The sequence below is a fragment of the Neolamprologus brichardi genome, chromosome 10 (assembly GCF_056152115.1).
Source record: "Neolamprologus brichardi isolate AB-2024 chromosome 10, ASM5615211v1, whole genome shotgun sequence".
Taxonomy (NCBI): Eukaryota; Metazoa; Chordata; class Actinopteri; order Cichliformes; family Cichlidae; genus Neolamprologus; species Neolamprologus brichardi.
In genome coordinates, this window is record NC_142113.1 from 13051978 (window position 1) to 13065633 (window position 13656).

A 13656-nucleotide genomic window follows, 5' to 3' on the forward strand; every position below is an offset into this window, starting at 1 on the left:
GTATGCATAAAGCCTTAATGAATCAAGTCTTAATGAGTAACCATAAAACTGAAAGGCAGGGTACGGCTTATGTCTGGAATAAGCTCATTAATAATGTAGATGATATATGATTCAACAATTAATTTTAAATTATAGAACCACTTCAAGGACCATGGTATTGATGAGTGTTCAATAGAAGATAAGGTAATCCCACAGCAATTTTACAGTCATACATTATGTCTTGTATACAATGGACTCATCTTGGATAAGAGTTATAGAACCCTAAAGACAGCAAATCCAGCAAAATGTATTGGATTTAATTTATTTCTTCTAATAGTATCCAGTTGTTTTCTACATACACAGTCTCTTGTTTCCAGAGCTCAAAGGCAAGTGGACAATTATCTAAAAGCAGTTTTATGGCCAAGTTGGACCTGTTCCCTTATTACGTCGTGGCAAATTTGGCAGATTAAATATAAACACTTATTTCCAAGTGTTTGGCATTTGGTAGCTTTTCAAGAGGTTGGTGCAGGTGAAGACACAGCAAAAGCTTGTTTTGCAAAGTCAACATTCTGGTGAATTGTGATGAAGTTCTGGTCAGCTCAGCAACACCAAAGAGACCTGAAAGGTCATAGAAGACCACTAAAGCGGGGGGCATTGCCTTCAGGTTTCATGGTTTCAAAGACAATTTCTCTACTTTTAAGATTAGGCTTAAAACTTTCCTTTTTGATAAAAGGAAAAGGGCTGGATCAGGTGGACATGAATCCTCCTTTTAATATGCTGCAATAGGTCTAGGCTGCTGGGGGCTTCCTGTAATGCACCGAGCGTTTCTTCCTCACTCACGTCTTTTCACTCGCTGTTATTGTTCATCTCTGGCTCTCTTCCACTCTTTTGTCCGGTCTTTCTCCCCTATATTTCTCACGCTATCCATTAAATTGAATTGAACTGAAGTGAATACAGAGGGAAAACTATAAAAAATATTGAAGAAGTACTGATGTGTTATAACTTGTGTGTTATACATAGAGAATGAGAATGAAAATTCTGATCTGAAAAAGGTGAGGGGATAAATTTACATGTTTAAGACCTACGTTCCATTTATTATCCATATTTTCCAATGCATTTGCAGTGTTGGGTTTTCACTTTTATCTCCCTTTCTTGATTATTGTATATGTACTCTTGTATATGTGTTGTAGGTTTGGGTCTATGAAAACCATGGCTGGTGTGGGCTGAAATAATCTTTCCCTTTAAATTATGTGTAAACATACTATCAAAACAGAAGATTTTCTAAACGGCAAAAACCACAAACGGTGTGAAAGATGGAAAACTAAGCATTCTGGGGTGCAAACCTCCACCAAGTCAGCTCACTCTCTGGTCATAAAAATTATCTAGGAAAGGTAATAGATAATAGGTATAATGATAGGTAAATAACTGGAAATGAATAACTTGAACTTATTAAATAGCTTTTGACATTACTTTCTTTAAAAATATAACACATTTTAGGGTCAACTTGAAATACGGTACGTAATAGTGAGCTCAAATATAAAATGTGACACATTTGGACACAAACTATAATGTGATGTTTAAAATCCTCATATACCAGTAGCATTTCCTAAATGTTACCAGTACAAACAAATGCAGCATAAAAGACATTTTATGAATGTTTGTCTTTATTTGACCTTAAAGAAAATCCAAAGTAATGTAATATTTAGAATCCCCATATATCATTCCCTTTATGCCTATATGTGGTCAGTAGAAAGAATAGCAGTAAGAAACATCGTTTTAAATAGCTCTATATAGCATTATTATCCCGTTGACCTTCAGATCAATCTATTGACCTTGAAGATAAGGTCAGAGGTCAAATGTGACTTGATATTTTAAATCTTTCTATATGTTGACAACACACACTGCACTTTTAATAATCATAGTTTCTAAGTTATAAGGATTTTTGTTCATTTTTGACCAATAAATCATTCATTTGACCTTGAAGACCTTGGAGGATGTAAGCCAAATTTGAATTGTTTGGTCACGTGACCCCAGTATAAAAGTCATTCAAAACTTTTCGAGTTGTTGCGTTTACAACCAAAAAGAATGACACGCACGTAAACGCTACCTAGGCGGAGGTGATAAATTGTGGCTTACACTCCAAACCAGGTGGTGGCGCTAATTCCATGTTTAGTTCACCAATTTCCAAGCGAAGAACAAGAAGACGTGAAGGCTACGGAGAAAGAGGGAGACGAACGAGATCGCCATACAGACGAGTAATTGTTAAGGTATTATCGTAATTTATTGACTTTTCCTCAGTTATATCAGTTGGTCTGTTATTTAGAATAAGACAGGTCTGTAGAATGGGACCGTAATTCAGTTTATTTCATTTTATTTTATTTATTTCATTTTATTTTCAGCTAACTCACACAGCTAGCGTAGTGGCTAACGATACATGGCTGCATTATCGAGGGTCCTAACTCGCCCTGAAACACGAATTTTCAGGTCGGGTGACTGATGTGGCCTTTGACTGATGTGGCCTATCTCCGGATAGCTACTACTTTTGATCTGTTTTTTTTTTCTTTTTGTAAATTTTGTAAATCCCAGTCTGATTATATCAATGATCGCTATTATGCAAGACAAAGGAATCACTTTACGGCAAGTTACGCACGTCGTCTGTGACAGACTATCTGCATTTCCTTGTTCACGGTCCCCTTTGTTTGAATGACTGCCGTCACCAAAATCCTTTTGAATTAGAAGGTCAAATATTAATAGTCACTTGTTATAAGTACCGTCCCGGTCTCCATGTGGCAACCCCACATACTGAAGACAAAATAAAGGAAACAGTTTCCCTGGCTTATAATGAGAACAATATTCAACGAGAACAATCTTCATGGGGGGCATTTTGCTGACATGGTTTACTGACTTGTCACTTAAAAGGAAGATGCACATGTGTTTTGAGTTGTGTTACACCAGAGCAGTTTCTTCTTGGGAGATGTAAATCATAAACTTTGCACTTATCAGGTCTTAATATAAAAAGTAAAGCCTTCCTTAAAACGATTCTGCTTGTAGCCATCTTAATAATAATCAATGGATACTACACGTGATCTGGATTTTCTTTCTTCATGCAGATGGGAGACAGTGATGATGACCATGATCGCAGGAGAAGGGACAAATTCAGACGGGAGAGAAGTGACTATGACCGTTCAAGAGAGAGAGAGGACCGGCGCAGAGATGACTGGAATGACAGGTTAGAAAGAGAGATGCTATTGGGCACAAGCCGGATTCAGTGAAACCTGATACAGCCAAATCATATTCAGATGAACAGCTAAATGCTAATAAATTGTAGCTCTTTGCTGCTCTTACACTGAGTAAAGTGGATATTAAAGATAGACTTGTGTGTTTCTTACCTTTTTTTCTTTCCTCATGTTTTCTCTCCTTTCTCTGATTATGATCATTGGCCCAGGGAGTGGGATAGAGGCAGGGAGCGGCGAAGTCGTGGAGAGTACAGGGATTATGATAGAGGTCGAAGGGAGAGATTTACCCCACCCAGACACGACATGAGTCCCCAGCAGAAACGCATGAGAAGAGACTGGTAGGATTTGCAATGTTACTATTGCACAATCTCTGTAACCATCTCTTATTTTACTTAAAGCCCCTTATCCGTTCCTGGCAGGGATGACCATGGTGGAGACCCCTACCGTGGTGGGTATGACTTGGGTTATGGTGGTGGAGGAGGGCCCAGCTATGGACCACCACAACATTGGGGCCATCCGGACATGCACCTCATGCAGCCTCATCAAGGCATCCCCATTCAGGCCAGGTAATTAATTTAAGTTCAGTTTTGAAGTTAAATGTTACTTTACATATCTTTAACATAACATTAAAAAATATATTTTTAATGTTGTTACCTCAGATATGTCTTTTTGCCAACTAGCTTCTTAGCTAGTCAAAGCTCCATCCAACATATCTTTCTTTCATTAGGCTTGGTAACATCCACGACTTGGACTTAGGTCCTCCTCCTCCAATAATGAAGAGCTTTAAGGAGTTTCTGCTGTCCTTAGATGATTCTGTGGATGAGACTGAGGCCGTCAAACGCTACAATGAGTACAAGATCGACTTCCGGCGACAGCAGATGCAGGACTTCTTTTTGGCTCATAAAGATGAAGAGTGGTACGATCTTAGATGCCTTTACTACATAAGCCCTTATCAAGAATATAATTTCTTTATTATAGTCATAATATAATTATTGCATTGACAGATCCATTAGCATTACTTAAGCTGTTATTTTTTGTTGTTCTCACCAAATGTAATTGGCTCTTTATTTCTTTATTGGCCTTTTCATCATTTTAGGTTTAATTGCTACTTAAAGGCAAATATAATAGGCTGAGTCTGGTCCTTTTGGTGGGTTTATCTTAGACTTCTATTCAAAAATTCAGATGATGTTTTTATTTGTAATCGATGGCTAATGAAATTGGTACATTAAAACAAGGTGCATGTATATGCCATCTCCGTTACGTTCTTGTTAAACTCTGGTGCTGTTAATGCACACAAATCAAAAGGAGAGGAAAGGCGTTTGGTATGACAGTTTCACCCAGTACAAGGACCAGGCACACACAGTTAATTTATAACTAATGACTGTTGCTACAGTACTTGTTGACAAAATAAGAAAATCAACCCAATTTCAACATTAGTTTATGTTTGTTATAAATGTATTTTAGGAGTTTAATTTTTTTTATCCATAAATATCCATAGTTCCTTAGGCAGGAATACAAATATTATCACTAGTCAGACATTGGGTATAGAAAAAAAATCTAGGAATTAATGTGTGTTAATTGTTTATTGTCAGTCTCGTGTAACTGAATTGTTTAAAGTCATCATTTGGTGCTTTGACCAAAACGTCTTTGTTCCTTGGGTTGATTGTCTTATTTGGAGTAACACAAGATTCATAATTGTGTGCTGTCTGTTAATGCTTTGACACTTGTTTCACAGGTATCATGCAAAATGATTCTGTTTTGTCATAACCCATTTTTCTTCCCTTCATTTCGACTACTACGTTGACGACGATTTTTTTCAAGATGAGAAAAAGTGGAGCTCATCCGCAAGAATCGGTCTTAGACAGACAGGGCATGCACTGCGCACAATGCAGTTGCTCTTAGACACACAGTAACAGGGATTTTAGATAGACAGCCATGTAGTCGTCCGCACACGGAAATTTTTTTTTCTTGTTTTATCCTTTTTCGACACAATTTTCTTTTTATATTCGGATCAAATCCCAAAACCGAATTTGTGTGCATACAGACACACCATTGGGGTGAAGTGGAGCGCACTTTCACAGAAGAGACCCCGCTCTCTGTATTTATTTGTTATTAAACTGGCAGAACAAAAGGTAACTGTAGTCCACTTAATGCTAACATTTTGAATGTGACGTTTTGAATATGTAAATGTTTAATTTGATCATCTGTTGTTTTTTTTTTCCTGCTTTTTTTTCTTTCTTTTTTGGTGAGTTAATCTCAAATCTTCTAACATTGTGGAGTAATTGGCTATAAAGACCACAGTCAAAACATGGAATTACAGAAAGTTATAATAACTAGGATATACTGAAGACAAATTAAAGTTTTGTCATATGCTAAATTGCTTATTGAATTGGAGTTGTTTAACATAAAAAACCGTATTCAGAATAAATGTTCTGTTAAAAATGTGATTAGAAGAAACTAAAAAAAAAAAGTGTAAAATACACAGATATAACATAGGCTTGTAATATTTATTTGTTTTCTAACTTTTGCTTCCTGCTCATCCCAACCCCCATCATTCTCTCCCCAATCTGTTGTGGACGCCCAACTCTGGACACAGGTTCCGATCCAAGTACCACCCTGACGAGGCCAGACGACTTAAGGCAGAGGCCCAGAGGGCTCTGCACAACCGTCTGAATGTGTTCATTTTCCTAATGGAGAATGGCTGGTTTGATAATGTCTCCCTGGACATTGAACAGACCCCAGCCATCATCAAAGTTCTGGATGCAGGTGAGGTCTCAAACAACTTAAAGAGCATTGTTGACCTGTGGAGTTTTCATTTGTATCTACAATTAAGTCTGCTTTTACAATAAAAGCAAAACTGATCTGACCTAATTGCATGGACGGTACTTAGAAGAGTACTTCTATGGCTGAACCATAACGTTCTTTCTGCATTTCAGCTGTGATAAAAATGGAAGGGGGGACAGACCATGATCTTCGCATCTTGGATCTGCCATCTGAAGAGGAAGAAGACAGAGAGAAGTCAGCATCTATTTCCAGGGGCACTGAAGTTCCCAAGAGAGAAGACCTCAAAGCTTTGGGTAGTGACTGCAAACCAGTGGAGAAAGACAGAAATGAGAAGGTATGTGTGCTCTGTTAGACAGGCGGTAGACATTTCACGAGGCTCTGTGGATGACAATGAACTGTGCCACAGGAGGGTAGTGACTCAGCCAGCGCAGAGAAAGCTGCCACAGCGGAAGGAGAGAATGTGAAAGAGGAGGCAGAGAAAGAACCAGCAAAAGAAATTCCTGAACCTAAGAAAGTAAGTGTTCCTTCTGATGCTGAATTAGTTCTTACCAAGAGAAATAAATAAATTGAACTGGCCTGATTGTTTTTCAATTTGATTGTTTAGCCAAGAAGAAAGAGGAAGCGCAGCGGGGACAGCGATGATGAAGCCAGCGCCTCAGAGAGTGACTCGGACTCAGATTCAGACTCCAACTCTAACTGCTCTGACAAACCAGTGAAAAAGGAAGAGGAAGACAAGGATGAGGAAGAGGAAGGTGAAGGTGAGAAATCATGCCTGTAGTGTCTGGTTATACATTTTCAGGAGTATAATATGTATCTTTCTGTGATTTAGCACTCATCAAATAAATCTCCTTTTCCTGTCTAATGATCCAGAGGAGAAACCTAAGGAGAACTCCGAGGAGGACAAGAAGGAAGAGAAAAAGCCCAAAGATGACTCTCCTAGACCACGGCCTCTCCACAGGACTTGCTCTCTGTTCATGAGAAGCATCGCTCCCACCATCTCCAAGGCTGAGATTATTGCTGTGAGTTGTATAAAAGAAGCGTACCTATCAGATCCAGATTTTTAAGTGCACTAAACAGATACGTGTCCTGGTTTAAACTGAGCGTGGTTTCTTTTTCTTCTCAGCTGTGTCGACGTTACCCTGGGTTTCTGCGTGTTTGCTTGTCTGATCCCCATCCAGAGCGCAGGTAGGAAAAATTAAAACTTGGCATTATTTGCTACACTAAAGTGTAAATGGTTGGATTAGTGTAGTCACTCATTACTTTGACATGAAACCTGCACCGTTTCAGGTTTTTCAGACGTTGCTGGGTGACTTTTGACCGTAGCGTCAACATCAAAGAGGTCTGTTGGAACCTTCAGAACATTCGGGTAAGTGCACCAGGCATAAGTGTTGGCACTGCTATAACTTTGTGTTGCAGGTGGTTTTAGAGATGCAGAGATCGTTCGAATTTCAGCTGAGGCCTTTACCAGTCTGTTTTTACCCTTCACAGCTGCGAGACTGTGAACTGGCACCGGGGGTGAACAGGGACCTGGCTCGGAGGGTGCGTAATGTTAATGGCATTACTCAGCACAAGCAGATTCTCCGCAATGACATCAAGCTGGCTGCCAAGCTCATTCATGCCTTGGATGAGAAAGGGGAACTTTGGAGCAACAAGTCCCAGGAAGAAGCGCAGAGCAGTGAGGTATAGTACCTTTACTCATGCAATATAACCGATTTTTCTCAAGTTATTCGACCATCATCATCATTTGTGGGGTTTTGTTATTTCCACAGTTGCCAGCGCAGAACCCCATCCTGAAGAATATTACCGATTACCTGATAGAGGAGGTGAGTGCTGAGGAGGAGGAGCTTCTGGGCTCCGGGAGTGGAATGGATTCTGAGGAGGGCATCAAGGAAGGAAACCCTTCAGAGATGACTGTTGAGAGGGATGACAAACTTGTCAAGGTCATTACATTACCACACGTAGAACAGTTTACGATATAATATCCATCTGATCTTCTCTTTTAAAAGTAGGTTTCTCCATTTGTATCTTCACTGTGCTAGGCCTGCCAATTTTGCCATGTGTTGTTTCAGGTTTTGGATCGTTTGGTCTTGTACCTCCGTGTTGTGCACTCAGTTGACTACTACAACACCTGTGAATACCCCAGTGAGGATGAAATGCCCAACCGATGCGGCATGATTCATGTACGTGGTCCCATTCCTCCCAACCGCATCACACATGGAGAAGGTCAGTGTTCTTCCCTTTTCATGATACGTGACACAGAGGGAGACCTCTGGGATGAAAAAGTAAATGTTGACTCAGCTGTAGTGAAAATGAATCTTCCAACATCTGGAGTTGATGTGAATTTTAACTGTTGTGTTTGCTAGTTAAACATTTGCTGTGCTTAGACTATTTTGCCACCTATTATTATAAACAGTGGCTAAATGTCAAATGTAGGCAATGCAGATTGCAAAAGAAAGTTAAAGTGGAGATTTTAAAGTTTTAGTGTTGATTCAGAATTCGATAAGATGACATCACCTCATTCAACAGTGCAACAGTGGGAGAAAATGATGGAGGAGAAGTTGGCCCCCTTGTTTAGTTTAAAAGAAGTCTTGTCTGAAGAAGAGGGGGTGAAGATGGGCCGCAAGGACCCTGAAGAAGAAGTGGAGAAGTTTGTGTCTGCCAACACACAAGAACTGGGAAAAGATAAATGGCTCTGCCCTCTAAGTGGAAAGAAATTTAAGGTTGGCACTTGGAATGAATAGTATTCAGGACTGTACAGCATGCCCACAGTCAATGCATTTTATTAAACACAAAGGAGATATACCAGTAGTTTTTGTTAGAAGTTCTGTTTAATTTAAAAATAATAATAATCAAGAATTATTTCTGTGTGTGTGTGTATATGTATGTGTGTGTATATATATGTGTATATATATATATATATATATTTTTTTTTTTTTTTTTTAAATTCTTTTATTTCAAATCAAATTCAAGGGTCCAGAGTTTGTACGGAAGCACATCCTGAACAAACATGGGGATAAAATTGAAGAAGTGAAAAAGGAGGTTAGTTTCTTCAACAATTTCCTCATGGATGCCAAGAGGCCATCACTGCCAGAGATGAAACTTCCTCCTCTTCCAGGCCCAAGCCAAGGTCAGTTTGAGATTTTTGTCTAGTAAACCCAGAACTACAGATATTCTTCAACAGAGATAAACAGAATAGTAAGAAAAAGGTACACTGAGCCTGTTTCATTCTGCAGGTTTGCTCAGTCCCAGTATGCCGTTTCCTCCCCAAGGTCCTCAGGGTCCAATGGGCTTTGCACAGCCTCGTCCTCCTCTGATGGGCTACGGTGGTATGTTCTGAATTTACCTTTTTATACTAAAAATGAAAATGTGCTTACCAGTCAAGCCGCAACACTTTTTCTTTTTTCAAATTAAAATCATTTTCTGAAGCTGGTGGGCCTCCTTATCCACCCAACCAATATGGTGGAGGCAGAGGCAACTATGACAACTTCCGCGGACAAGCTGACTACCTGGGTAAGCCGCGCAACATCAGGTGAGACCGCTGTACGTGTCTTTATTTTGCTACAAACATTTTCTTTTTTCTGCTAATGTGGAAGTTTGAAATTCCCTTTAAAAGATCGTTTCTACTGCATTGCCATCCATTGCAGAATGTCACGAGGTGACCCACGCAACATCATTGAGTACCGCGACCTGGATGCACCAGATGATATGGACTTCTTTTAGAAGGTTCACATCTTTTGCTCTTTACCAGTGTTGTGTTCTCCCTGCTTTTTGGAGTAATGAGATTATTTCTTTTCTTAAAAGGCTTGTTTTGTAATTATTGTGCAACCAGAACTGCTGTAAACAGATTCATTAATAAAGTTGTGATCAAATTACAGTAATAAGTATTAAATTACTCGTGGAGTCGATCTGATATAAAAAGAAGCAATCTGTGACAAAGTGCATCATAATTTTTTTGTGGATCTTAAATAATACACAGCACATCAAAACAACACAATATCCAGTAAGATTTTTTTCTTTTGTTCATGAAAACTAGTGGGATTGTTTTAATAATGCAAACAAAAAAGGAAAAGTATGTCATGTTATGAGATAATAATTGAATCATTCCAAATATGTACAGCTTTCAGAAACACGTGAGAAATATTTTTTCCATATGTTGTTAAAATTATTGCCAAACATGATTAAACTAATAATCCTCCAGTGTTTTCCATACAAACAGTGGTGCCACATAAAGGCTTCACATCATAATTATTTAAAACATGTGATGAGCAGTTTTAAATACAGGCACATTTTTATAGACTGATGATCACAGGAAACCTTCAGTGTTAATATAGGTTCATCACATCAGATCCATAGTGAGTCCAAGTCGTATTTGGTGCAAACAGTTTATGTCAAAATATCTAAATTATCCGAAGCTCGTGATTTTCTGAAAGTCCGCAGCTGACCTTGTGTTCGTGGAATAATTTGGAAAGGGCCTCCATGTAAAGTCTGTGATAATGGTCGACTTCCTCGTCTGTGGGCGTGACACGTTTTGGCACTGAGATTGGGCTTCCCACTGAAAAGAGTACAGTGTGAGAATAAAATGGGCTCAGTACATAAAAGTGGTATTGGCTATTTAAAGAATAATAAAATACCCACCAACAGTCGTGATTGGAGTCCTGTAGGGCATGAGAACAAAGCGCTCACCGACAAAGAGACACGGTGCAAAACCCATGATTTTTTTAAACAAGTCCTGTAACCTGCGACACAAACTACCTTCTGCGAAAATCACCTGCTGGTAGAGCTCATTCTCCCCGAATGAATAAACGGGCACCAGATCAACACTGTGGAAGGTCAGAGTTCAGGTTTCAGTGTTTTACATATTTATATATTTTCTTTCTTAGTGTGTAATTCTCACCCCAACTCAAGGGCCAGTCTGACAAATCCCTTTCTTTCCTTCATGACCACGGTGTTGAGTCCGGGAGAGGATGCCAGAGACTCAGCAGCGCCCCCTATCACAATTACCACTGCATTCCCTTTGCCGCTTTTTGAAAGGAGGTGGACCAGGCTTGGTTTGCTGACTGGGTAAAGTCCTTATCAGACAGAGTAAGAACGTCAGTAGTTCAGGTCAGGAACATAACAGGGACTTTTTTGTTAAGCTGTAACATGCAGGTCTACACTGTCAACAGGCTTTCAAATTCAGTTTGCATCAGTAACATGTAGGTATTCTTTCTTCCATTTGCATTCCACAAAGTAAAATCACTTTTTTCTGCAGAACATGAACTGTATACTGTAGTATGATCAATAAACTGCTGTTTTGGCCTAATGCAAAATGCTTCTCGGACTAAGAAACGGAGTAGTTTAGTCCCCTTGCTAAAACATGCTATAAATACCTGCGCTCATGATGTAGTCCCTAAAGAATGGTATCCTGAACAGGCCCGCCAGCATCGCCAGGCTGGCTCGCACCCCGGGAAATGCCTCAGCAAAGCCACAGCTCTCCGTGCTGAAGCAGGTAAAGGCTCCAGTACACATGATGCCATGTGGGTGAGAACCTAGGATGTAGTTTTTGTTTGGATTCAGCTCGGCTGTCTTGACCAGCTAAGAAAGAACATTGACACAAGAGGGTTAATGTTAATGTGATCACGGATGTTGCTGCTGTTAAACAGCCATGCCCATTTTCACTCATCTGACTGAGGCAAAGATTAGACACTTGTTCTTGCAGGCTTTTGACTGCGTGCCCTGCGTGAGGGCCTCAAATATAATATGCTCTTTGTAAAGACTAATAACAGCATTTTAGGTTTCCAGAGTTTCAAGTGTACACTGGAGTAAAAATGTATCTTTCCGTACCCCAAAAACATCCCAACATGGAATTCAGTTGGACATTTCTTAGGGTTTGTTGAGATTTTTGAAAATATTAGCTGTAAGCATCTGTGTGTTGCAAGCAATTGTAAACAGATTTAAAGAGCCAGATTTAAACTTACTTTAACAGGAAAGTAGTCTCTCATGTGCTCCCATACCTTCCACTTTCTCACAAACATCGTTCTTCTGCCCCCTGATGGAGACATTGAAAACCTAAGAAACACTGAGTGTCCCAGTTTCACAGTGCATGTTAGCAAAGCTAAAGAGTATCCTGATGTGATCACTGGTATGCAGAAATTGTATACTAAATACTAAGAGTGATAAAAACAATGATAAAACTAAAATAAAGCTATTTTTAAGCAGCAAACCTGTTTAATGTAGCCAGTATACATGCATATACTGTAAATCATAATGTTTGAGTGTGCTGTTACACACTTTAAAAGGTTTGCCTTTTATTACTGTATAAACTGCATATTTTGTTTTTTGTATCGTCATTATTTTGCTGCTTCATTGGTGTGCACACCTGTTTGGAAGTTCTACATAACACAGACTTGGACACGATTGTGCTATTTTCATGCATACTTGAATTTCTTTACCTCTTTCGGGTTTATGCCAGTCCATCACCAACCATACAAAGTAGAGAGCAGACAGCGGCCACAGAGAGGTAAACATAAGATACACCATCAGTATGATACAAGCCACTCCTGGAGATGGATGTTTTTCATGCCATGTCGACCAGCATTGGAGTTGGGAAGGAGCAAGAGATTTATTTTATGAGTTAATTAATAATGCAATTAATACACTGATGTTTGTTAGGAAATCGTTAAAAAGGATAGTATGGCAACTTCTTACCCAAGAGGAGAAAGCTTAGCACCCACTGCAGAACACTTATTGACTCTAAAAACTCCTTCAGCTGAGTTTTTTCTCGAGTCATTCTTGCAACCTGGAGGCCAAACCATCATTTTTCAGCTATCAATAACATTTTAATGCGGACTCTCATTTAGTAAAGGTCACGACTGTAATGAATAGTATAGCGTATGGCCTTTGAAACGACAAAAGTGGCTTTATCCAAGATCATAAAATTTTAAATAGATGACTTTATGACAGACAACAGATTTCATTGATGACCAGCACATAAGCATGTACTCTTAAACTTCCTTTAGGGAAGAAAGAGGCTTGAAACATTGGCAGGCATGCAGGAGCCTGATCAAATGACTCACTTATGAACAAGCTCACAGGCAAATTTACACGCTAGATTTTTTTTAACCTGCTGAAAAATTAAACTATTAGCAGTCCAGCCTAGTAACGCCGTAAAACACGACCTAACCCTAACCAAAAACAACTTTTATGCTGCAAAGTTCCATAAAATGTTGTATTTTACCTTAGTAGAGTTAATTCCAAAGTTAATATGAATGGATGTAGATTCGTTGCTTCCCCGCAGATCAGCAGTATGCACTTTGACCAGACCGTGTACAGCTGCTGATAACAACTCCACTCACCCAATACTTTGTGACACAAGTAACTTATGTCAGAGATAAACACAGCAAACGTTAATGGGATTTAAAAAGATACTGCAGTTATTTAATCTTTGTACTTTTACATACAGTGATTTAATTTTATTTTGTCCTTTTTGTCTTTGGTCTGGTTATCATCAGGATTACATGTCAGTCGCTTTAGTTGGTGTTACTTCTAGGAATCGTCTCATGCAGTTTCACAGCCACTTCACTTGTAAAATGCATAAAGCAGACTTCCCTATAAGTCTTCTCATGAGCTGATGCTGATTTTCCTGCTACTGTAAATGTCATGAATGTGTTTCTCTCCT

The 13656-nt window shown here is 39.2% G+C and overlaps 2 protein-coding genes across 3 annotated transcripts; one reads left to right on the forward strand and one right to left on the reverse strand.

The window, feature by feature from the left end:
• Positions 1-2144: 2144 nt before the first annotated feature.
• On the forward strand, positions 2145-9880 carry srrt (serrate RNA effector molecule homolog (Arabidopsis)). Of its 2 annotated transcripts, none has more exons than XM_006802178.3 (20): positions 2145-2246; positions 3090-3208; positions 3425-3553; positions 3635-3781; positions 3943-4131; positions 5812-5981; positions 6152-6333; positions 6406-6513; positions 6604-6757; positions 6870-7018; positions 7123-7184; positions 7287-7365; positions 7488-7679; positions 7769-7939; positions 8069-8222; positions 8526-8719; positions 8970-9126; positions 9233-9325; positions 9426-9528; positions 9644-9880. In XM_006802178.3, the coding sequence occupies exons 1-20, from the start codon at positions 2145-2147 to the stop codon at positions 9717-9719; spliced, it is 2730 nt and encodes a 909-aa protein (XP_006802241.3). In that variant the 3' UTR covers positions 9720-9880. The 2 variants fall into 2 exon arrangements, with proteins under 2 accessions (XP_006802241.3, XP_006802242.1); XM_006802179.3 differs by having other exon boundaries at positions 2163-2246; positions 9426-9539.
• Positions 9881-10004: 124 nt separating this feature from the next.
• On the reverse strand, positions 10005-13296 carry mogat3b (monoacylglycerol O-acyltransferase 3b). Its single transcript, XM_006802180.3, has 8 exons — positions 13216-13296; positions 12687-12777; positions 12431-12538; positions 11957-12027; positions 11369-11573; positions 10894-11068; positions 10635-10819; positions 10005-10551 (listed from the first exon to the last, which is right to left on the reverse strand). The coding sequence occupies exons 2-8, from the start codon at positions 12766-12768 to the stop codon at positions 10397-10399; spliced, it is 981 nt and encodes a 326-aa protein (XP_006802243.1). The 5' UTR covers positions 12769-12777; positions 13216-13296; the 3' UTR covers positions 10005-10396.
• Between the last annotated feature and the right edge of the window lie 360 nt (positions 13297-13656).

Bases quoted from the DNA above. Each gene is read 5' to 3' on its own strand.
- srrt (XM_006802178.3), top strand. From the start codon at position 2,145: ATGTTTAGTTCACCAATTTCCAAGCGAAGAACAAGAAGACGTGAAGGC. The intron at 7,185-7,286 runs GTAGGAAAAATT...GCACCGTTTCAG, and splicing joins GATCCCCATCCAGAGCGCAG to GTTTTTCAGACGTTGCTGGG. The intron at 7,680-7,768 runs GTATAGTACCTT...TTATTTCCACAG, and splicing joins AAGAAGCGCAGAGCAGTGAG to TTGCCAGCGCAGAACCCCAT.
- mogat3b (XM_006802180.3), bottom strand. From the start codon at position 12,768: ATGACTCGAGAAAAAACTCAGCTGAAGGAGTTTTTAGAGTCAATAAGT. The intron at 12,028-12,430 runs GTAAAGAAATTC...TGTCTCCATCAG, and splicing joins CTGGCATAAACCCGAAAGAG to GGGGCAGAAGAACGATGTTT. The intron at 11,069-11,368 runs GTATTTATAGCA...CTGTCTGATAAG, and splicing joins GGACTACATCATGAGCGCAG to GACTTTACCCAGTCAGCAAA.